The sequence below is a fragment of the Choloepus didactylus genome, chromosome 9 (genome assembly GCF_015220235.1).
Source record: "Choloepus didactylus isolate mChoDid1 chromosome 9, mChoDid1.pri, whole genome shotgun sequence".
NCBI classification, from domain to species: Eukaryota; Metazoa; Chordata; class Mammalia; order Pilosa; family Megalonychidae; genus Choloepus; species Choloepus didactylus.
Genome location: NC_051315.1, coordinates 56,134,801 through 56,157,262, shown reverse-complemented (window position 1 = coordinate 56,157,262; position 22,462 = coordinate 56,134,801). Strand labels below are relative to the sequence as shown.

Below are 22,462 nucleotides of genomic sequence, written 5' to 3'. Positions count from 1 at the left end.
CTTATGAACAGTGGAGGCATTTAAAATATTTGGGCTCCTAAACCAGACTACAACATTTAACAATAGTCTCAGTGTTTCAGTCCCCTTCTTTCTTCCAAATTTCAAACAAAGTTGGAAAACAACTGTATATCAGCATGTGCTTATGTAAACATCAAAAGAAAATATTATCTCCACTTCTACTCTGGAATTATTCTCATGACAAAGAATTCTTAAGAGCCACATCATGTTAATAATTAACATCACTCGAGCATCGGAATTATGCTAAATGCAATAAGAGCATTATCTCATTGACTCTCTAACAACCCCATGAGGTAGGTGTTATTATTTTCTAAAATTTACAGATAAGGAGGTTAAGAAACTTTCCCAAGATCATACAATTAATAAGTTGTAGATTTAAATATGGTTGACTAAACTTTCAGCAACTCTAAAAATCGCTATTTGCTGTTCTCACCACACCCCAACTCCCATGGAGATATTTCTATCTAAAATATGCAAATCCTAGGAGGATTATACACTGCAGATTTTTTCTTTTATTCATTGAGGTAGGTTACATAATAAAGAAATAACAGTATTGTTGAAATAGCTTTGTCAATCATGCATTTCAGATATTTTCCCCTTTGAGCCATCTACCTAACAAAAATACAGGGTAGTAGGTATTACATACTTGGAAACAGAAAAAAAGACTGATCACATGATCACAGAACAATTGTTAGAAACAGAATGGTCTTAGAGATCATCTAGTCTAACCTAGTGTAACCTGCTTTTTTTAGATATAAGAAAACTGACCAGCAGGTGCTGACTGTCCATGGTTACTTAGCTAATATGTGTGCAAATGCTGGATCACAAAATTTTTATTATTTAATATAGCACTCTTTGTTATGTTATCATTCTGCCATATGGTTTATTTTTCACTCTTAAAGCATTCTAAATCCAAAATAATGTGAAGGACTCATTCTGCGAGCTGTCAAGGCACGGTAGAGATGTGTGTGTGTGTGTGTGTGTCTGTGTGTGTGTAGTCATCACTCATTCTCCCTTGGGGCTGCTAGTTCCTGTGACTCATGGGCTGTCTGGAATACATTATTCAGATGGTTTGATTCCATCACTGTGAACCAAGACCAAACCAACCCCAGGTAACAGCCAGCCAAACTTCCTCTGTTCCCTGTTCCTCCTCCCTCCTCCCTTAGGCCCAACACTGAACCATCTTGTTGAATTATTTGCTTTTTCTATTAGCTTCTTCAAAATTTATATACTCAACAGCAGTTGAGAACAGTCCCTGTAGCCCAGAAAACATTAAAATAAAAATCACATTATTTTTTACTTCCCTGAGTATTTTGCTTTTCATAGAGACTTTACTAAAAAAAAATGCCATATATTTTAATTAAAATTGTAAATTTATTTTATTTAATGTGCTATCAAACAGATACAACAAATATAGGGGTAAGAAGTTATATGAATGCCCTGATTGTACAATGCTGATTTATGCTCACAACAAATGTCAGCTATTTTGAAATTCCCTTGTCATGCACAGCCTCATATCTAACAAAAACATACTCCTCCAGTTAATTCTGATAAAAGGAGGTTCCCACAAACTGCTGAACACCTTTCACATGCTGAATAAATACATATTTATCTTTCCTGGTGGATTATCTATCTGCATAGATAAATTGTTTATATCTAGATGTACTCTTTTTTTCTTTGTTGAGAAAAGACACTATATAGAATTTATTGAACATAACCCTCAAAGTTTCTCCACATTGAAATACAAGTTTTAAAATAAAATCCCTCAGAAGAAACATGTTCATTCTTTTGGTACTCTTACCAGAAAACCATTTATTTTTGCTAAAATTTACAAAGATGGTGTTTATTTTTCAATATTCAATTTTTTCCCAGTATTTCATCCTAGAGGGAAATGCCTGACATTAATGGTCAGAAAATAAGTGGCTTGGATATTAAGAGATTTGGATTCCACTGTCTCAAGGCCTTTTAGGTTGATCACAGTAAAAAAACACTCCCTTTTATGGCTTTTTTTCCGTCAGTAACTGTCTTCTCAACTCCGGTAGGATGGTGGAGTTGAAAAATTACCATAAACTAACAGGCTGTGCCCACATTGTTTCCTTAACCTCCTTAGTCAATGTCTTTCTGTTTATTCATCTGACAATCAAGGTAATGCTTGCTGCCCAGTCTAACTCACAGAGCAGTAATGCAGTACAACTATCTACTGCTATCCTGGTGCTGATGATGCCTAACGTAAATTTGTGGGGGTGACAAGAGAGTCCCTTCCTTGGGGACCAGTGGGAAAAGGATAGGAACATCAAGCTTGAGCCTTCATAATGCCCTATTTCAAAAGACTTGGATGAAATTGTTTGAGTTTGGAGAACAGTATGCAATGTACTTAGGGTCTTTTTAAAGAGAAAGGAAACATAGAAGAACAAGTAAAGAGCCTTATGGTCAAAAAATATCTATGGAAAAACAGGAAGTGCTGAAATCTGTAAGTACGCAAATCAAACAGTGGAGGAACAGGCTAAAAGATTAAAGTGCTCTGTGTACAAAAGGAACAGAAAAATAGAATTTTCAGATGACTAAATGGCTAGACAATGTAAATTATGACTCAAAAGACATTCTAAAGTTTAATAGCAATTTAAATTTATTAGCAAAAAATGAGAATTTTTTTTTCTTTGAAATTTGCTAAAATCAATTCAAGAAGCCATTTTTTAGTTCCCATCTAAAGTCAGGCAGAGAGAGTGCTTCACAAAAGTGGAGCAAACACAGATACCATCTTCAAGAAGGTAAGTAAACTTTGGTGACATATGAGTAGCCTCACTATTTTATTATGCATGCATTATAAAGAAGTCAACTGCTCAGTACTTGGAAAATTGATTTAGAACTAAATTGAGAGAGTGATGAAATAAATTTTACCAAACCTAAATATATCATATTCAACTCAGTTCGGATTTGTGTGCAGGATATCATACTGATAGACATATCATAGGCTCAGACCTTTTAGCATGAATAAATTTTGTTATAATTCTTAACATTTGCATATCCCTCTGCTAATAATAAAATTCATCTTTTCTAATATTCAGAATGCTGCTGCCAAATCAAATTTGTAATCAGTTGGACTTTTATATATTCTTTTCTTCATTTGAATGTTATAAAACCAAGAAATAGATGGAGAAAAAAATGAAAGAGCAAATTATACGACAGTCTTCCATTAATTCACAGTTCTTAAAAAACATGGACAGGAGGGGCAAGGGAGTAAAGTGAGCAGAAGTGTATGCCATGACAGCACAAAACTATATGGTGTCCTCCTTTCAGCACGTGGCCACACTGAATCAGCTTCCATTTGTTAAACTAACCTCCCTATGGTCCTAGTCCACCAAAATTCATTGTTATTGCATTTACAGTTGCCCCTTGCCCCGAAACCCATCCATTTATCTGATTACAAAGCTTTATACAGTAACAAAAGCATATCTTTCATAGTAATAAAAACGGTGAGTTCTTGCTTCTCTATAACCCTTCTCCAACTAGTATTTTCCTAACTCACAGGAACCAAAAGAGATCCTGTACATCCAGTTGTCTGTTGTAGGAAGAAGACAAGATGCAGCACTGTAATAGACAGAATATTGCAAAGATCTCCACATACTCATTCCCTGAGCCTGTGACTATGTTTCCTTATATGGCAACAGGGACTTTGCAGTTGTGTTAAATTATGGATCTTGAGATGAGGAGAATATCCTGGATTATCCAGGTGGAGTCAGTGTAATCACAAGAGTTCCAATATGGAAAACAGCGGGGCAAAAGCATTAGAGTCAGAGCAGGGGATGTAATGCAGAGAGAGAGAGAGGGAGAGAGAGAGAGAGAGATTTGAAGCTTTGAAGATGCTGGCTTTGAAGATAGAGGAAAGGTTCAGGAGCCAAAGAATACAAGTTGGCTCTAGAAGCTGGGAAAGGAAAGTAAAGAGAGACTTCCCTAGAGCCTCAAGAGTAGGTGTGGCCCAGCTGACACCTTTATTCCAACTCAGTGAACCCATTTGGGCTTTGGATTTCCAGAGGGGCTAGGTAATAAATTTGTGCTGTTTTAAGCTACTCAGTTTGTGATAATTTGTTACAGCAGCAATAGGAAACTAATACAAATTTTGATACCAGAGTAGGGTGCTACTGTATCAAAAACCTAAACATGTGGAGATGGCTTTGAATTGGCTACTGGGGGGATTTTGAGGACCATGATATAAAAAGCCTAGATTTGCCTTGAACAGACCGTTAGTAGAAATATGGTTATTAATGATTCTACTTAGTGAGGACTCAGAGGAAAGTCAGGAGTATGGTAAAGAAAACCTGTATTGTCTTAGATAATACTTAAATTGTCATAAAGAGACTTTTGGTAGAAACATGGATGTTAAAGTCACTGGTGATGAGGGTGCAGAAGAAAATGAGGAACATTTTATTGAAAACTGGAGGGAAGGGAATCATTGTTACATGGTGGTAGTAATTAGCAAAATTGTGTTCTGTATTTATGTGGAAAGAATTTGTAAACTATGAACTTGGATATTTATTTGAGGAGATTTTCACACAGAGTGTTGAAGGTAATGCCTGGTTCCTTCTTGCTGCTCATGGCAAAGTATGAGAGGAAAGAGATAGAGGGAAGAACAGTTAAGCAACAGGGAAATTGTCAGCTTATCCAGATTGCAAAAGCCACTAAAATCAGGACATTCACTATCAACAAAGCATGCTCTGGTTCTGGAGAGAAAGCCAAAGGTTTGGCTGGAAAACCTTTTGCAGGAGCCTTGAATAGATAAAAATGTCACAGTATTCTGACACCCAGAGAGGTATTTAAAGAGATTAGTCATGTGACTCTGGGTTCCCTCAGCCATCTCAGCAGAAGCCAGGAATAGAGATGGATTATCCAGGAAAGGTCTGTGGAGAAGTCTCTTGTCTAATGAACTTCCATAATAGACCTACACAAGAGATGTGCACAAGAGACCTAAAAGGTCCTTGAGAATGTTACACCAGCAGAAAACTGTCAACTTGGACTGAAAAGGAAAGGACAAAATGAAAGAAGACTGTCCAACTCCCCAAATTCTAATGGCAGGAAATGGGCTTATAAAACTACTCGGTTACAAACATGCGTTACCGTTTCGGTTTGCTAAAGCTGCCAGAATGCAATATACCAGAAATGGGTTGGCTTTTAACAGTGGGGATTTATTAAGTTACAAGTTAAAATTCTAAGACTGTGAAAATGTCTCAGTTAAGGCATCAACAGGACAACACCTTCTCTGAAGAAAGAGTGATGGCATCTAGGGTTCCTCTCAATGGGAAGGCACATGGCAACATCTGCTGGTCCTTCTCTCTTGCACCCTGGTTTCAAAATGGCTCTCAGTTTCTGTGGGTCCTTCTTGCTTCTTCCAGGGCATTTTCTTTCTCTTCTAGCTTCCCTGAGCTCTCTCTCTCTCTCTGTGAGCTCTCTTAAAGGACTCCAGTAAAGGATTAAGATGCATCTTGAATTGGGTAGGTCAAATCTCCATGGAAACAACTAATCAAAATGTCCCACCAACAGTACGCCTGCCCCCTCAAGACTGGATTAAAAGAACACAGGCTTTTCTGGAGTATACAATAGATTCAAACCAGCACAGTTACCCTTCATGGGAAAGGAAGGATGACCTGGAGCACAGAGCTAAGGTCTCAAAGGGCAGAACCAAGAGCCACAATGATTTATTCCCAGACCTTGAAACCTAATGGAGCTTGCCCTGCTGGATTTTGAAATTGCTTGTAACTGCTAACTTCTTTTTCCTTCCATTTTCTCCCTTGAATGGAAAACTCTATAACTGGTATCCCATGCCTGATCCACCACTGTATTTTTTTTTTATTTTGAAATAAATTCAAAGTTATAGGAACAGTTGCAAAAGCAATACAATCCCCATACACAGAACTCCAGCATACCCCGACCCCCGCCCCCGATAACCCCAATCCACCAACTTTAACATGCTGTCACACGGCCATTTCTCTTTCCCTCCCTCCCTCCCTCATCTATCATCCATCATCTATTGCTCTGTCTTCTGAACATATGACAGCAAGCTGCACACATCCTTGAACAAACACTATAATTCACATATACAATTCCCATGAACAAGAACATTCTTTTATGCAATCCCATTAAGTGCAGCTAAGAAGTTCAAGAAATTCAATATTGATACAAAGCTTACATTCCATAATTCCTTTTTTTTTTTTCCTTATGTCTCAACTGTGTCCCTTTGAGCCTCCCGTCCTCCATCCTCAGATCCCATCCAGGATCATCCTTGGCATTTAATTGTCATCTATTTAGACTGTCTTTTTTTTTTTTTTCCCAATTGTGGAATCATATATACAGCCTAAATCTTCCCATTCCACCCCCTCCCTAGCATTCCATTAGTGGGATTAATCACATTTAGAATGTTGCAATGCTATCACCTTCCCACCATCCATTACTAGAAATTTCCCTTCCTCTCAAACAGCAACCCTACACTCATTTCTTAACTCCCCATTGCCCCTTCCCCCACTTCTAGTAACCCATACTCTACTTTTCATCTCTATGGTCCTATTCTCTGATAATTTCTTTGTGTTTACTATGGGGCTTAAAATTAACCTCTTAAATCCACAACAATCTTGTTTATCTTTGATACCAACTTAACTTCAATAGGACACGTAAACTATGTTCCTATACTCCTCCATTCCTCCACCTTTATATAGTTCTTGTCAAAAATTACATATTTTACATTGAGTCCAAAACCATTGATTTGTCATTAGAGTTTGTGTATTTTATATCATGTAGGAAGTAAATAGTGGAATTACAAATCAAAAATTATTGACTTCTATTTGTATTCCATTGTGGTCAGAGAATGTGCTTTGAATATACTCAACTGTTTTTGTTTTTTAATTTATTGAGGCTTGTTTTATGTCACAGCATATGGTCAATTCTGGAGAAAGATCTGTGATCACTAGAGAAAAATGTGTGTCCTGGTGATTTGGGATGTAAGGTTCTATATACGTCTGCTAAAATTCTCTATATCTCTCTCTCCTTTCTTTGTTTCTCTATTGGTAGGGCTCCTTTAGTATCTGAAGTAGGGCAGGTCTTTTATTGGCAAACTCTCTCAGCATTTGTTTGTCTGTGAAAAATGTAAGCTCTCCCTCAAATTTGAAGGAGAGTTTTGCTGGATAAAGTATTCTTGGTTGGAAATTTTTCTCTCTCAGAATTTTAAATATGTCATGCCACTGCCTTCTCGCCTCCATGGTGGCCACTGAGTAGTCACAGCTTAGTCTTATGTTGTTTCCTTTGTATGTGGTGAATTGCTTTTCTCTTGCTGCTTTCAGAACTTGCTCCTTCTCTTCAGTATTTGACAGTCTGATCAGAATATGTCTTGGAGTGGGTTTATTTGGATTTATTCTGTTTGGAGTTCACTGGGCATTTATGCTTTGTGTATTTATATTGTGTAGAAGATTTGGGAAGTTTTCCACAACAATTTCTTTGAATACTCTTTCTAGACCTTTACCCTTCTCTTCCCCTTCTGGGACACCAACGAGTCTTAAATCTGGACATTTTATTATATCTATTGCATCCCTGAGATCCATTTTGATTTTTTCAATTTTTTCTCCATTCTTTCTTTTGTTCTTTCATCCTCTGTTCCATGGTCCTCTAGGACACTGAGTTGTTGTTCAGCTTCCTCTAATCTTGTATTATGAGTATCCAGAGTCTTTTTAATTTGGCCAATAGTTTCTTTTAGTTCCATAAGATCTTCTATTTTTTTTTTTTTACTTTTGCAATTTCTTCTTTATACTCTTCTAGGGTCTTCTTTATGTCCTTTATATCCTGTGCCATGTTCTTCTTCATGTCCTTTATATCCTGTGCCATGTTCTTCTTCATGTCCTTTATATCCTGTGCCATGCTCTCGTTCTTTGATTGTAGTCCTTTGATTAACTGAGCCAAGTACTGTGTCTCTTCTGATATTTTGAATTGGGTGTTTAGGATTGGGTTCTCCATATCGTCTGGTTTTATCATATGCTTTAAGATTTTCTGTTGTTTTTGGCCTCTTGGCATTTGCTTTGCTTGATAGGTTTCTTTCAAGTTGTAAAAAATACCATTCTAATTCTTCAGATCTACAACTTGGTGGTGTACCCTTTCTCTAACTAACCAGCAGATGGCGTCTGCAAGTCACCTATTCCCCTCAAGTCAGTTCTCCTCACCTTTGTCTTTGTGGTGTGTGGGGAAATGATTCTTGTGGGGTTCAACTGGTGAACTCAGTTTGGGTGTGTTGCTGGTGCTGTCCCCCCTGAATGTGGGGTGTGTGTCTGGGTGATTAGGGAGGCAGGGCAGCTTTAATAATCAAACATCCCAGGTGTTCCCGGAGATTCAAGGCTGTTGCAAGAGTCTAAGACTTCATTTCAGTCTTGCCACAGATTTTCTCTGCTGCTGACCCACAAGTCCCCAGCATTGACATAGTGGCCCTGGGTTTTCTGAGTGGGCCCCCCTTCTCAGCTGTGATCTTCCAGAACCTCTGCTGAGGGAAGGCTGTGCTACGTCACAAGTGCACGCCGTCCCTCAAGGGAAGCCCTGGGCTCCCGGGCTGTGCATGGGCACTCCCAGCCTGAGGCAAAGATGGCTGAATGGGGCATTTCAACCCCCTGCCTTTTCACACAGCTCTGCCTTCCCAGCTCTGGGACAACTAGCTGTGTATGCACCCAAGGGCCCTGTCCATGGCTGATACTGTGGTGTGTGCGTACTGCCGTGGGATACACTCCCCATCACACTGGGTTTCCTGGCATGGCTCTGGGCTGTGGGTACGGCCCTGGGCAGGAATGTCTCCAGCCCACTGGGGAGCCGGCTGCAAGCAGCACGATTTCTTTCTCCTTTTGGCTCTCTTCTCTGCCCCCCTGGCCCTGAGGGAATCAGCAGCGGTCTATCCTCCATGCCAGACACCGAGAGGTTGGCACAGCCCACTCCTGTCATGCTTCACTGTGCGGTTCTCACTCACGTAACTGCAGCCACTCCTGGGTTTGTTTGTTATTTTTAAAAAGAACTAGTCCATTTCTAAATGCCAACCCCCGGTTTCCCCACACCACAGCAAGGTCGCGGGACTTTCAGCTGGCTTACTCACTCGTTTCAGAATGCAGACTCCCAGTTTCACCAAGTGCACATCCCTGTGGTTTTAGCAGACCTTGTCCAGCTGGTGCATCGCTGAAACTGGTGTTCTGGGTCACTTTCTCATTTTTATCTAGTATTTTTCATGGAGGTGTTTTTTTGCCCTGTCTCACCTAGCCGCCATCTTAGGTTCTCTCCCACCATTGTATTTTGAGAGAAGATAACTTGTTTTCTAGTTTACATATTCATATATGTAGAGGAAATTTGTTGCAGGATAGATCATGTTCAGAGTCTCACCTAAATCTGATTAGATGATTTAAATGATGAAATTTGGAAATTTTGAGCTGATTAGAGTTTAATGAGAATTTGGACTTTAAATTGATCCCATGATGGGTTGAGACTATTGGGTTGGGGTGAATATATTTTGTCTGTGGGATGGATGTGAAAGTTTGGGGGCCAGAGAGTAGACTGTGGTAGAATACTAGTCCCCCACATATACTCATGCAGTAATTCCCAGATTCTGTGAATATGTTACCTTGCATGTCAAGATAACTTTACAGATGTGGTTAAATTAAAGATCTTGAGAAGGGAAGATTATACTGGATTGGCTGTGTGGGTACAATGCTATCACAAGAGAACTTGCAAGGGAAAGAGGGAGGCAGGAGAGACAGAATCAGAGAAGGATATGGGATGACAGAAGCAAAGGTCAGAGAAAGAGAAAGAGATTTGAAAATGCACTGAAGGCTTTGAAGATGCAGGGACTACACAAGGAATGCAGGCTGCCTATACAAACTGGAAAATGCAAGTACATGAAGTCTTCCCTAGAGACTCCAGGGGAAGGTAATGAGGCCAACAGCTTGATTTTGGGAATTTTGGCCTCAAGAACTATAAGATAATACATTTGCATTGTTATAAGCCACAAAGTTTGTGATAATTTACTAGAGCAGCAATAGGAAACTAACACAGGCATCAAGTAAGCACATAGATATATCTGTCCAGGTCAGAAATTACTACACAATCAATTTTTATTAAGGCATATTTCAGTTCCCGCTCCTCCAAATTACACAGATACATTTATACAAACTAGTCTGTGATGGAGACATATTTGAAGTTATTCTTCATGAAGCAAAGAAGAAATGTCCACCTGTATGTATTTATATGACTCAGCTTAAATATCCATTTAGAATCTAATGTCTTGGAGTCACAGAACTGCCATTTCTAATTGCAATAACTTCTTGGTATATGGACTTGTCCTCTGTTTTGTGCAGCCTCTATCACCTCACAGAAAGTTCCTCTAGTATCAGAACAGTTACAAACGAACAGAATTTAGTCAGAAATGAGATAATCATTAGTACATTAATATTGCTAAATTGAAAATTTAATCTTGTTGCTATTAATTTTTTTAAAAATTAATTACTTAGTTTAGTCCAAGAATTGGCCAGTAAAAAAATCAATGTTGAATTAAATGATTTAAATTTTAAATGTTCAAATAAATTAGAATCATAAAATGCATGTAGATGATGCCCAATTTACAATATAAATCTACTCAGACATTTTCCTGGTACAGTCTGTCTTATATTACATTATAATAGTGATAACTATTGAGGAATGAGTGTCTATTATATGTTAAGCATTTTACATGTATTATCTCATTAATCCTCAGAACAGCCATATCAGACAGGTGGCATGATTCCCTTTTATGGATGAGGAAAGTAATACCCAAAAGATAAAATCATAGTGTAGATGGCTTAGCCTGTGTGCTGGTTTGAATGTATTATGTCCCCCAAAATGCCATTTTCTTTAATGTAATCTTGTGTGGGCAGATGTATCAGTGTTGATTAGATTGTAATTCTTTGAGTGTTTCCGTGGAGAAGCACCCCACCAAACTGTGGGTGATGATTCTGATTGGATAATTTCCATGGAGGTGTTATCCCACCCATTCAGGGTGGGTCGAAATTAAATCACTGGAGCCATATAAATGAGCTGACAAACAGAAGGAACTCAGTGCAGCTGAGAATGACATTTTGAAGAGGAGCTATGGCCAAGAGGGACACTTTGAAGAATGCATAGAAGCTGAGACAGCAGATGCAGATGAGAGACAGTTTGAAGATGGCTGTTGAAAGCACACTGTTGCTCCAGAGAAGCTAAGAGAGGACAAAGACCCCAAGAGCAACTGAGAGTGACACTTTTGTGGAACTGCAGCCTAGAGAGGAACATCCTGGGAGAAAGCCATTTTGAAACGAGAACTTTGGAGCAGACGCCAGTCATGTGCCTTCCCAGCTAACAGAGGTTTTCCGGACACCATTGGCCATCCTCCAGTGAAGGTAACCAATTGCTGATGACTTACCTTGGACACTTTATGACCTTAAGATTGTAACTTTGTAACCAAATAAACCCCCTTTATAAAAGCCAATCCATCTCTGGTGTTTTGCATTCCAGCAGCATTAGCAAACCAGAACAGCCTGGAATTGAGTTTAGGCATTTCTGAATACCAGGCCATTCAACTCTACATAGTCTCTTATGTTGATATGTTTTCATTAAAATAGAATATTTTTATTGCAAAGCAAATTTTTAATTAAGTGTATGAATCCTCTATTTTTTCTCCTAAAAAGCTGCACACAAATCCTTTCCAGACATTGATTTCAGGGTTTATATAGGGATAAATATAAGGGGAAACCAACAAGCTGAATTTATATGCCTCTTAGTGGTTTCTTCTTTGTTCTTTTAAGCCTGAGTTTAGAATTAGAAATCAAAGCCATTTCTTCAGCTTTATTGTTTAGGTCACTATAGAGATCAAACTTGAGAAGGTGTTAGTTATTGATTCAAGTGAACTGGAAAGAGTCAAACTTTACTATAAGGAGCTACTGGTCTCATTTTCTAGTGATCTTTTCTGCTCCAGCACCTGGAAAGTGGGGTCATGATTCCAAACTAAGTGTTCCCTTGTTTAAATCTGCATCCCAGGTACACAATGGGGGTATTTGATGAATTCTCCTCTTCAGACTCTAGTCATACATTCCACAAACATCTGTTTCCTGAGAAAGGAAAAACACCTGAAAGATCCTCTAGAAATAAGTATCCTAAGGAGTATTGATCTTGTTTTGTCTCTAAAAACAGAAATAATGGAAGTCAGCATCATTTCAACATGCTGACTTCTGAATAAAACAAGTTCCTATATGGCTGGTCCTACCGAGGATACAGCTTGTCCGAATACATGCCAAACAGTGCCCTCCTTCCGTGGCTCTCTTGAGGAAGGTAGTGCCCACAGTCCACATTCCTGGCACCCCAACCACATTTATTTGACTAGACATGAAATTAATTAAAATGGATAAACTGTAAAAAAGACCTGATACTGTTGAAAGTCACTTACATGGAGCCACAGAATGGCTCATTTTCCCTTCAAATTGTCCCCACTTAACCCTGGCATTGAGTAGCTTCCTCTGCTGTGCACCTACTGTCTATATTACTTAACAGTTTTTAGTGTATCTATGAGCCCCTTTGTCTTCTTCACTTCTTTCATCTTCCACCAACAAGAATAAAGTACCTTCAGGATAAAGCAGGACTAAACTCACTTTGCAAACCCGTTTTATACCAGGCTCTTCTTGGGCACTTTATGTGGGAGGAGGCAGAGCTACAGGTGCAGTAACCATGGCTCTGGACCCACAATGTCTGATTTTGGTTTTATCTCTGGCACTTACTGTTTGAATTTGAAGCTGCTTAACTTCTCTAGGCCTCTTTTTTCTTACCTATATGAGATCTACCCATATGGTTGCCTGTGAAGAATCAATGAAATGTATAAAAGTTAAGAGTATTTTACACATAGTATGCACTCAAAAAATGCTCAATAGATTCCAACCATCCTGAAATGTGGGTATTATTATTTAGAGAAAAATTCATGGAAGGGGAATTTGAAAATAAGAAAAATTAATAAATTTCCCCATATCTCTTAACTAGCAGGAGTGGGATAAGATGAGACTCTGGTCCATTTGAATCTAAAGTTTTTTTTCTTTTTCATTCCTCTCAAGAAACCCAGTAACCACCACACTGCCTGAAAGTAGAACTCAATAAACCATGAAAGAACGGACAATTAAAAGACAAGATTGAGATGAGAGAAGTAGCATGGTCTTACTCATATAGCTGCAGGGATGGAGCAAAGGATATAGAAGAGAAGAAATGACTAACTCGATGTATATCATATTTAAAGGGTTGGTTTGTCCATGTATTGGGCACTAGTCAATGAAACACCAGCTCTTCAACAGCAAACAATTTGGGAGTCTTCTGAAAATGTAAAGTTCCAGAAAATTACCCTAGTATATCACAGTTTAAGGACAGATCTGCTCCCTTGTTTCACCTTCCCCAATGGTTCTTCATGTTTTTACCTTTCTCTGTGCATTGTAGGTAAAATCATGAAACCATCATTCAAAGTTCTTCACTTTATTCACTTCCCTATGGGAACTCTGAGCAGTGGGCTTGGCACAATGAATCCCTGACTGCACCTGTTGACTGGACCATTCTTTAAGTCCCTGTTGCCTTTGGGTTACTTACCAAAAATGAAGAGGAGGAGTCTGCATTCCTCATTTATGTTTCATTCCTCTGTTGCCCTACTAAGTACCCATATGTTGCAAAATGTTACACTGTGCAGAAAACCCCTAAATAAAGAGGTATTGCTATATTCAGTTAATTTGAATATGAATAGTCTTCCTATGTAATTTGGATATTTCTCCTATTTAAATTGATTTCCATCATTTTCTCCCTAAAGCCTCTGTTTTAGAAAATCCAAAATTTTATATGATTCTACGTTATTCTAATGCTCCCTGAATTGCTACCTCTTTGATACAACTTTACTTATTCTTTGTTTCTGAACTGCTTAATTTCTAATTTTCTTTTCATGAACTTCCCCATGATTTCCAGCTCTCCAAACCTTCCCTCATGTGTCTCAGTTATTAGGCCAGTGAACCTGTTAGTAGAATTTATCTCTTTTCTGATTTTCTACACTGGAACTGAAAACTTAGAAACAGCAATCAAACATGCTCCCATCTGTGAGCCATAGACAGTTGTCAAGCTTGGTCTCTGAGTAGCAGATATGTGCTGACTCTAAAAGGCACTGTTAAAACAGACTGGTTGAAATGTCCACTAGAACCTTTAAAATCTTCAGAGCCCCTAGAATACTCTGAAAGTAATTTCAATTTGGGATTGAAACATTCATTATTAGATGGAAATGACTCACGGATATTAGTTTAGAATGTTTCTTTTCCTAAAAAGATCCACTTTGCCTCTCTTGTATACTAAACTTACAAATAGTTTGTATATGCTGTCGGCATTCAACAAATCAAAATTAGGCCACAGTAACGGACATGTATGATTAAATTTTGAAAACATCTTCCTAGCATGCTCACCTTTATGTTGTTTGAGTGTAGGCAGAGGTATGAAGTTATTTACTGACTATTACCTTAAATCATCTCTGTACTATTTGTATTATAGAACAGGCAATGTTTTTTTGGATACGTTTTTAGGAATTTCCCAATTCTTCATCCTTTTCCCAACTTCCACCACTTTGTTAAGGTTAGCATCTGAAATTTATTCTGACAAAGAACATTTTTAAAAAGTCCAAGTCTTCAAATACTAATTCTCAATGATTTAGACAATAGATGCTGTGACAGCTTTTCTTCCACTAATCAACCTTTTCCTTTGAAAAGTAAAATGATTTAATTCAATGCTCCTTTTGTCTTACAGAAGAACAGTCTCTGAATTTACACAAACTCTTTTCAATGCCCTTAAATAAGTTTTTGTTTAAAATGCTTTCTTTGCTTAAATCCACAAACAGCAACATTCTTTGATATTTTTTCTTTTGAACTTAATGGCTGATAGACTTGATCAAAGAAGGGGAACCACACTAATTCCACATACTTTCTTTTGCCAACATTATTTGGAAAAGCTAAGCTATCAAGGAGAAAAGTAAGGCTTAAATAATGCAACACATTGCTTGATGAGTAATCTACTGAAGTAAATTCACTCTTTCAGAGCAGTGTTGTGCTTAGAAAATTCTACTTAAAGAATTTAACACCTTCACAACAATATGATCTTTAATCATTTAATCTTGGGTAGGATGATAAAATTGCCAAGCATGGAAATGTTAATATCCATGTGAGATTTTTTTCTTATCAAACCTATAGGTTTTTGTAACATACTCTAAAATGAAATGTAGTTGGTATCTTATTCAGGTGTTTGACAGTCACAACCACCTTGGGATTACTGTTGCCCATAATTGTAAGGGATGCTGGGTAATGCTGGAACAGTCTCATTAAATTAAGAACAGAGATGTTTATAAATTAAAGCTATGATCATTTTAACGTATCAAAACATTGAATCAATCAGGTGCTGGATTACACTTCCCTGTCATAAATAACAAGATCCAAATACCCTTTGAGTATAAATATAGGGTGTAATTTCAAAAAAAAGAGATGGTGTCAGATTCCTAAATATGCTGGTTCTAGGAACAGTCCAAAGTAGTAAAGAAGTAATTTATTAGTCTTCTCTTCTTAAGATACATACAGAGTACATAGTTTGTCTCATCATCCTTTAAATTATTTACTTAAATATTTGGCTCAGATTCAAATACTATTCCTGTAAGTGCACCATAATTGGAAAACCAAGTTTATGCTGCTTATTTCACTCTTATTTTTATGGTTGAAGGTGAAAATCAGCCTTTAACTGTTATTCACATTGAAACTTGCCCTTTTCCATTAAGACAGTAACATCTGTGAATAACAAAGATTTTAATTAAAACTCACAAGAAAAATTTACCTAAACCAATGGTATTTAAACTTAGGTGTAGTGGAAGGTAAGGGGAAGAAAGGGAGAGGAGGGGGACAAATATAAAAAACAATAACAAATAATAATTCTGTTACGTTGGGCTTTTTAATAAAATTCCATGTGAAGTTACATTTTCAGAGTTGTAAAATAGTATGGAAATCACTTTTCTAGACTATTCCTTTCAGAGACCAAAAGCCTTGGGAAAAGGGCTAAGCCACTTAAGTATGGTCTACTCTGCACAAGAAGAACTCGCCAAAAGGGAACTCAGACCATAAAGTTAAGCCTCCACTTGTCTGTCTTCATAGGCTATTTTGAAAAAATCAGATCCTTAATTACAACCACAGGTTACGGACCAGGCTAAATCTTCCAATAGTCTGCAGAACCATGCTACCACCATTTCAGCCAAAGAATCTTTATAAAATGGCAGCAGATACATTGTGAATATGGAAGCCATCCACACAGTGGCTAAAAATGCTCCTCATGGGCGCTTATGGTAGGTGGGAAATAATACAAGGCATTTCTAAGGATATCATGCTTGTGTTTCCCTAACTGTGTGACATAGCCATCCCTAAACATTTTTGCAGATCTGGTTAATAAATTTTTTTTTTTTTTTTTTTTTTTAATCATCATTTTATTGAGATATATTCACATACCACGCAGTCATACAAAACAAATTGTACTTTCGATTGTTTACAGTACCATTATATAGTTGTACATTCATCACCTAAATCAATCCCTGACACCTTCATTAGCACACACACAAAAATAACAAGAATAATAATTAGAGTGAAAAAGAGCAATTGAAGTAAAAAAGAACACTAGGTACCTTTGTCTGTTTGTTTGCTTCCCCTACTTTTCTACACATCGACCCATAAACTAGACAAAGTGGAGTTTGGTCCTTATGGCATTCCCAATCCCACTGTCACCCCTCATAAGCTACATTTTTATACAACTGTCTTCGAGATTCATGGGTTCTGGGTTGTAGTTTAATAGTTTCAGGTATCCACCACCAGCTACCCCAATTCTTTAGAACCTAAAAAAGGTTGTCTAAAGTGTGCGTAAGAGTGCCCACCAGAGTGATCTCTCGGCTCGTTTTGGAATCTCTCTGCCACTGAAGCTTATTTCATTTCCTTTCACATCCCCCTTTTGGTCAAGAAGATGTTCTCCATCCCACGATGCCGGGTCTACATTCCTCCCCGGGAGTCATATTCCACGTTGTCAGGGAGATTCACTTCCCTGGGTGTCTGATCCCACGAAGGGGGGAGGGCAGTGATTTCACCTTTCAAGTTGGCTTAGCCAGAGAGAGAGGGCCACATCTGAGCAACAAAGAGGCATTCAGGAGGAGACTCTTAGGCACAAATACAGGGAGGCCTAGCCTCTCCTTTGCAGCAACCGTCTTCCCAAGGGTAAAACTTATGGTAGAGGGCTCAACCCATCAAACCACCAGTCCCCTATGTCTGTGGTCATGTTAGCAACCATGGAGGTGGGGTAGGCGAATACCCCTGCATTCTCCACAGGCTCCTCAAGGGGGCACTACATCGTTTTTTTTTTTTTTTTTTTTCCTTGTTTGTCTTTTTTCTTTTTTTCTTTTTTTTAACTTTCCCTTCTTTTTTCAAATCAACTGTATGAAAAAAAAAGTTAAAAAGAAAACAAACATACAATAAAAGAACATTTCAAAGAGACCATAGCAAGGGAGTAAGAACAAGACAACTAACCTAAGATAACTGCTTAACTTCCAACATGTTCCTACTTTACCCCAAGAAAGTTACATACTATAGCAACATTTCAGTGAACTTGTTCCTACTACATCCATCAGAAATTAACAGACCATAGTCATTTCTGGGCATCCCCAGAACGTTAAATAGCTTATCTGTTCTTCTTGGATTATTGTTCCCCCTTCCTTAATTGCTCTCTACTGCTAGTTCCCCTACATTCTACATTATAAACCATTTGTTTTACATTTTTCAAAGTTCACATTAGTGGTAGCATATAATATTTCTCTTTTTGTGCCTGGCTTATTTCGCTCAGCATTATGTCTTCAAGGTTCATCCATGTTGTCATATGTTTCACCAGATCGTTCCTTCTTACTGCCGCGTAGTATTCCATCGTGTGTATATACCACATTTTATTTATCCACTCATCTGTTGATGGACATTTGGGTTGTTTCCATCTCTTGGCAATTGTGAATAATGCTGCTATGAACATTGGCGTGCAGATATCTGTTCGTGTCACTGCTTTCCGATCTTCCGGGTATATCCCGAGAAGTGCAATCGCTGGATCGAATGGTAGCTCTATCTCTAGTTTTCTAAGGAACTGCCAGACTGACTTCCAGAGTGGCTGAACCATTATACAGTCCCACCAACAATGAATAAGAGTTCCAATTTCTCCACATCCCCTCCAGCATTTGTAGTTTCCTGTTTGTTTAATGGCAGCCATTCTAACCGGTGTTAGATGGTATCTCATTGTGGTCTTAATTTGCATCTCTCTAATAGCTAGTGAAGCTGAACATTTTTTCATGTGTTTCTTGGCCATTTGTATTTCCTCTTCAGAGAACTGTCTTTTCATATCTTTTGCCCATTTTATAATTGGGCTGTCTGTACTATTGTCATTGAGTTGTAGGATTTCTTTGTATATGCAAGATATCAGTCTTTTGTCAGATACATGGTTTCCAAAAATTTTTTCCCATTGAGTTGGCTGCCTCTTTACCTTTTTGAGAAATTCCTTTGAGGTGCAGAAACTTCTAAGCTTGAGGAGTTCCCATTTATCTATTTTCTCTTTTGTTGCTTGTGCTTTGGGTGTAAAGTCTAGGAAGTGGCCTCCTAATACAAGGTCTTGAAGATGTTTTCCTACATTATCTTCTAGGAGTTTAATGGTACTTTCTTTTATATTGAGATCTTTGGTCCATTTTGAGTTAATTTTTGTGTAGGGGGTGAGGTAGGGGTCCTCTTTCATTCTTTTGGATATGGATATCCAACTCTCCCAGCCCCATTTGTTGAAAAGACCATTATGGCTCAGTTCGGTGACTTTGGGGGCCTTATCAAAGATCAGTCGGCCATAGATCTGAGGGTCTATCTCTGAATTCTCAATTCGATTCCATTGATCTATATGTCTATCTTTGTGCCAGTACCATGCTGTTTTGACAACTGTGGCTTTATAATAAGCTTCAAAGTCAGGGAGTGTAAGTCCTCCCACTTCGTTTTTCTTTTTTAAAGTGTCTAGCAATTCGAGGCATCTTCCCTTTCCAAATAAATTTGATAACTAGCTTTTCCAAGTCTGCAAAGTAGGTTGTTGGAATTTTGATTGGGATTGCATTGAATCTGTAGATGAGTTTGGGTAGAATTGACATCTTAATGACATTTAGCCTTCCTATCCATGAACATGGAATATTTTTCCATCTTTTAAGGTCCCCTTCTATTTCTTTTAGTAGAGTTATGTAGTTTTCTTTGTATAGGTCTTTTACATCTTTGGTTAAGTTTATTCCTAGGTACTTGATTTTTTTAGTTGCTATTGAAAATGGTATCTTTTTCTTGAGTGTGTCTTCAGTTTGTTCATTTCTAGCATATAGAAATATTACTGACTTATGTGCATTAATCTTGTATCCCGCTACTTTGCTAAATTTGTTTATTAGCTCTAGTAGGTGTATCGTTGATTTCTCAGGGGTTTCTAGATATAAGATCATATCATCTGCAAACAATGACAGTTTTACTTCTTCTTTTCCAATTTGGATGCCTTTTATTTCTTTGTCTTGCCGGATTGCCCTGGCTAGCACTTCCAGCACAATGTTGAATAACAGTGGTGACAGCGGGCATCCTTGTCTTGTTCCTGATCTTAGAGGGAAGGCTTTCAGTCTCTCACCATTGAGTACTATGCTGGCTGTGGGTTTTTCATATATGCTCTTTATCATGTTGAGGAAGTTTCCTTCAATTCCTACCTTTTGAAGTGTTTTTATCAAAAACGGATGTTGGATTTTGTCAAATGCTTTTTCAGCATCTATTGAGATGATCAATTGATTTTTCCCTTTCGAGTTTTTAATGTGTTGTAATACATTGATTGTTTTTCTTATGTTGAACCATCCTTGCATGCCTGGAATGAACCCCACTTGGTCATGGTGTATGATTTTTTTAATGTGTCTTTGGATTCGATTTGCAAGTATTTTGTTGAGGATTTTTGCATCTATATTCATTAGGGAGATTGGCCGGTAGTTTTCCTTTTTTGTAGCATCTTTGCCTGGTTTTGGTATTAGATTGATGTTAGCTTCATAAAATGAGTTAGGTAGTGTTCCATTTTTTTCAATGTTTTGAAAGAGTTTGAGTAAGATTGGTGTCAGTTCTTTCTGGAAAGTTTGGTAGAATTCCCCTGTGAAGCCATCTGGCCCTGGGCATTTATTTGTGGGAAGATTTTTGATGACTGATTGGATCTCTTTGCTTGTGATGGGTTGGTTGAGGTCTTCTATTTCTTCTCTGGTCAGTCTAGGTTGTTCATATGTTTCCAGGAAATTGTCCATTTCTTCTACATTATCCAGTTTGTTGCCATACAGTTGTTCATAATATCCTCTTATAATTTTTTTAATTTCTTCAGGATCTGCAGTTATGTCACCTTTTTCATTCATTATTTTGTTTATATGGGTCTTCTCTCTTTTTGATTTTGTCAGTCTAGCTAGGGGCTTGTCAATCTTGTTGATCTTCTCAAAGAACCAACTTTTGGTGATATTTATCCTTTCTATTGTTTTTTTGTTCTCTATGTCATTTATTTCTGCTTTAATCCTTGTTATTTCTTTTCTTCTACTTGGTTTAGGATTGGTTTGCTGTTCATTTTCTAGCTTCTTCAGTTGATCCATTAGTTCTTTGATTTTGGCTCTTTCTTCCTTTTTAATATATGCGTTTAGTGCTATAAATTTCCCCCTTAGCACTGCTTTTGCTGCATCCCATAGGTTTTGGTATGTTGTGTTCTCATTTTCATTCGTCTCTATATATTTAGCAATTTCTCTTGCTATTTCTTCTTTAACCCACTGATTGTTTAGGAGTGTGTTGTTTAACCTCCAGGTATTTGTGAATTTTCTAAGTCTCTGATGGTTATTGACTTCTAATTGTATTCCATTGTGGTCAGAGAATGTGCTTTGAATAATTTCAATCTTTTTAAATTTATTGAGGCTTGTTTTATGTCCCAGCATATGATCTATTCTGGAGAAAGTTCTGTGAGCACTAGAAAAGTATGTGTATCCTGTTGATTTGGGATGTAATGTCCTGTAGATGTCTGTTAAATCTAATTCATTTATCAGATTGTTTAGGTTTTCAATTTCCTTATTGGTCTTCTGTCTGGTTGATCTATCTATAGGAGAGAGTGATGTGTTGAAGTCTCCCACAATTATTGTGGAAACATCAATTGCTTCCTTTAGTTTTGCCAATGTTTCTCTCATGTATTTTGTGGCACCTTGATTGGGTGCATAGACATTTACGATTGTTATTTCTTCTTGCTGAATTGCCCCTTTTATTAGTATGTAGTGGCCTTCTTTGTCTCTCAAAACATCCCTGCATTTGAAGTCTATTTTATCTGAGATTAATATTGCTACACCTGCTTTCTTTTGGCTGTAGCTTGCATGAAATATTTTTTTCCATCCTTTCACTTTCAGTTTCTTTGTGTCCCTGTGTCTAAGATGAGTCTCTTGTATGCAACATATTGATGGTTCATTTTTTTTGATCCATTCTGCGAATCTATATCTTTTAATTGGGGAGTTTAATCCATTTACATTCAACGTTAAAACCGTGAAGGCATTTCTTGAATCGGCCATCTTATCCTTTGGATTATGTTTGCCATATTTTTCCCTCTCTCTATTAATATCCTTTATTGTACCCATACCGAATCTCTTTAGTACTGAACCTTTCTCCAAGTCTCTCTGTCCTGTCTTTGTTTCTCTGTCTGTAGGGCTCCCTTTAGTATCTCCAGTAGGGCAGGTCTCTTGTTAGCAAATTCTCTCAGCATTTGTTTGTCTGTGAAAAATTTAAGCTCTCCCTCAAATTTGAAGGAGAGCTTTGCTGGATAAAGTATTCTTGGCTGGAAATTCCTCTCACTCAGAATTTTAAATATATCGTGCCACTGCCTTCTCGCCTCCATGGTGGCTGCTGAGTAGTCACTACTTAGTCTTATGCTGTTTCCTTTGTATGTGGTGAATTGCTTTTCTCTTGCTGCTTTCAGAACTTGCTCCTTCTCTTCTATGTTTGACAGTGTGATCAGTATATGTCTCGGAGTGGTTTTTTTTGGATTTATTCTATTTGGAGTTCGCTGAGCATTTATGATTTGTGTATTTATGTTGTTTAGAAGATTTGGGAAGTTTTCCCCAACAATTTCTTTGAATACTCTTCCTAGACCTTTACCCTTTTCTTCCCCTTCTGGGACACCAATGAGTCTTATATTCGGACGTTTCATATTATCTATCATATCCCTGAGGTCCATTTCGAGTTTTTCAATTTTTTTCCCCATTCTTTCTTTTATGTTTTCATTTTCCATTCTGTCATCTTCCAGGTCACTGATTCGTTGTTCAACTTCC

The 22,462-nt window shown here is 37.8% G+C and overlaps 1 protein-coding gene across 3 annotated transcripts in view; it reads right to left on the bottom strand.

Moving 5' to 3' along the window:
- XIRP2 (xin actin binding repeat containing 2) overlaps nt 1–22,462 on the bottom strand; it is a 310,207-nt gene that overhangs the window by 54,568 nt on the left and 233,177 nt on the right. Inside the window, exon 7 of one of the 3 annotated variants that reach the window (XM_037849930.1) lies at nt 10,090–10,099. The exons of the other annotated variants lie outside the window; for them this stretch is intronic. Coding sequence (XP_037705858.1) covers nt 10,090–10,099 — 10 coding nt within the window. The remainder of the gene's footprint in view (nt 1–10,089; nt 10,100–22,462) is intronic. 3 annotated transcript variants of the gene reach the window in all.